The sequence below is a fragment of the Cupressus sempervirens genome, chromosome 10 (genome assembly GCF_028749045.1).
Source record: "Cupressus sempervirens isolate cs-2001-9-10 chromosome 10, ASM2874904v1, whole genome shotgun sequence".
Taxonomy (NCBI): domain Eukaryota; kingdom Viridiplantae; phylum Streptophyta; class Pinopsida; order Cupressales; family Cupressaceae; genus Cupressus; species Cupressus sempervirens.
Genome location: NC_143127.1, coordinates 766,254,502 through 766,256,712, shown reverse-complemented (window position 1 = coordinate 766,256,712; position 2,211 = coordinate 766,254,502). Strand labels below are relative to the sequence as shown.

The 2,211-nt window shown below is 36.0% G+C and overlaps 1 protein-coding gene across 1 annotated transcript; it reads left to right on the top strand.

The window, feature by feature from the left end:
* The first annotated feature begins 243 nt into the window (after positions 1-243).
* On the top strand, positions 244-1,371 carry LOC149536111 (putative mediator of RNA polymerase II transcription subunit 26b). Its single transcript, XM_089806230.1, has one exon. It carries the CDS (start codon positions 244-246, stop codon positions 1,369-1,371), a length of 1,128 nt encoding a protein of 375 aa, XP_089662356.1.
* The last annotated feature ends 840 nt before the right edge of the window (positions 1,372-2,211 follow it).

Genomic DNA, 2,211 nt, shown 5'->3' with positions numbered 1-2,211 from the left:
CTTGGTATTTTGTGGATAGTAAGGATTGGATTGTTGAAATCTTTTTGTTGATTGCTTTACTTTGAAAGCTGCGTCTATTGAGTTACAATCACGTCGCTTCAGGGTCTTTGTTTAGGGGCATTAAAGGAAACGGAAAATCCTTGCTTTCTATTGTGGATTTTGATTATATTGTGAAGCAAATTGGAGCATTTGCTGTTGTGTGAATTGCTGATCTGACTTTGGGTATAGAAAAAAACATTAATGATGGAAAGATTGAGGGAATTATTTGAGAGTGGAGAGACTGATATATGCACTCTGATTGAAGAAGCCATTGCAATTGCAGCTTGTGAATATCCTCAAGAATTGATGGCAGGGAGGGAGAGGATTGCTCAGAGATTGTTCTCAATTGGGTATGTTAGGTGTGGGGAATGCAATGCATTGACATTGGCAGGGGCTGATAACATCAAAGGAGGAGTAGCAGCTCAAGGGCAGCATAATCATGCGAAGGAGAAGCATGGCATTCATGGTGAGAGAAAGAGGGCTATTGATAACCGCAGTCATTACACTTCAGAGGAGATAGAGGAGGAGTCTGAGGTTATCAAAAAAGTTGAGAGGATCAGAGGAATGTTGTTAGATCCTGAAGAGTCAGAATACCAGGTGAAGGAGTGTTTGAGACAATTGGAATTGATGGAGCTCTCTGTGGGCACTCTTGAGATAACTCAAATTGGGAGAGTGGTGAATAGACTGCGAAGAGACCATTCACAACAAGTCCGTTCAATGGCTAAGATGCTAGTCAATGATTGGAAAAAGCTCGTAGATGCATGGATGGAGACTGCTGCATTAAGCCCATCATCATCAGAAAATGTCAAAGATGATGAGATTGGCCTATCTTATCCACCATTAGATGAGGGTGCCTTCTTAACAGCTCCGATTGCACCACTCAAAATGTCAGAGATCTTTGATGGAATGGAAGACAATGGAAACATTCGAGCTATTGATGGGAATGTTAAGGAACAGAGGTTTATAAACTTACATTCTCAAAATCAGCAGAGCACTCATTGTAATCGAAATTCGATGAATGTTTCAACTCGTGCAATTGGGTCTTCTCTGCCGTCTCACAAACTCAAATTGAAGGAACATGGGGGCCGTGGGCGGCCATTAATGGATCCAAGCAAGAACCAAATGAACCCTGTTTCTGTTCAACCCCAAATTGATAATGTGAGGTTTGAACCTGGTAAGAGAAAGATGCTTAATGAAGAATACCAATTGGCAGAGAAAGCAAAGAAATTCATTGAGCCCGAAGACCTCCCTGACATTGGCTGCAATTTTATGAAGTCATCTAAAGCTAAACGAGGATCGCATAGCCGACAACAATCTGGAGGTCGCAGATGAAAATATCACATTAATTGTTTAAAGAGAAATAACTATTCACATATCTCCGCTCTCTGTGTATGGTTTTTTATTTCCCAAATATGCGAAGTTTGAGTGGCATCGTTATGTTTCTCATAGTATATTATACTTCGTTATTCTGTTTTTAAATCTGATAAATGTTTTTTTAAGTCAATACGCCCAGGAGGTAGAGTGCAAGTAACTAAACATATAAAGAATATATATAATTAAACACTTCTCTTCATCAGGCCTTTCCACACACGGAGGCACTCATCTGCTAGAAACCGCACCATCAAAGCAACAAACCTAAGGAGATGGAGAGTGGTGGCCACCATGTTTATAACATTAGTTTTATTTATTTATATTATAAGATGTGTATGTTTGATTTAACATACATATGTAATACATATATTTTCATTAGAAACATTAACCAACTTATGGATAAATTATATTTACTTAAAAATAGTTTAGTTCCTTTTTAAATAAGAGCTGGGTTGGAATAAATTTTTAACAATACTATATATATTTTTTATTATTAAATTAATAAATTTTTTTAAAAAAAATTTCAATAATATAAGTAATAATGGTTTGAAACTATTTCTAATATTTATGAAATATTATAGAGATATTCTGAATAAATTTAATGTTTAAACTCTACGATGAAAGGCAAATACAAATACACATTGTTTGAATTTGTAGTTTATAACATGCATGGACAATGATACAAATAAGGGCAATATAAAACCTCATTGAGAAGTATGGAAAAATAATTCAAACTGGTGTTGTGTGCATCATTCAGATTTGATATTGTCCAAATGCATTTATGTCCAACTCAAAATATTT

Excerpts from the sequence above, each read along its gene's own strand:
- LOC149536111 (XM_089806230.1), top strand. The coding sequence starts at position 244 with ATGGAAAGATTGAGGGAATTATTTGAGAGTGGAGAGACTGATATATGC.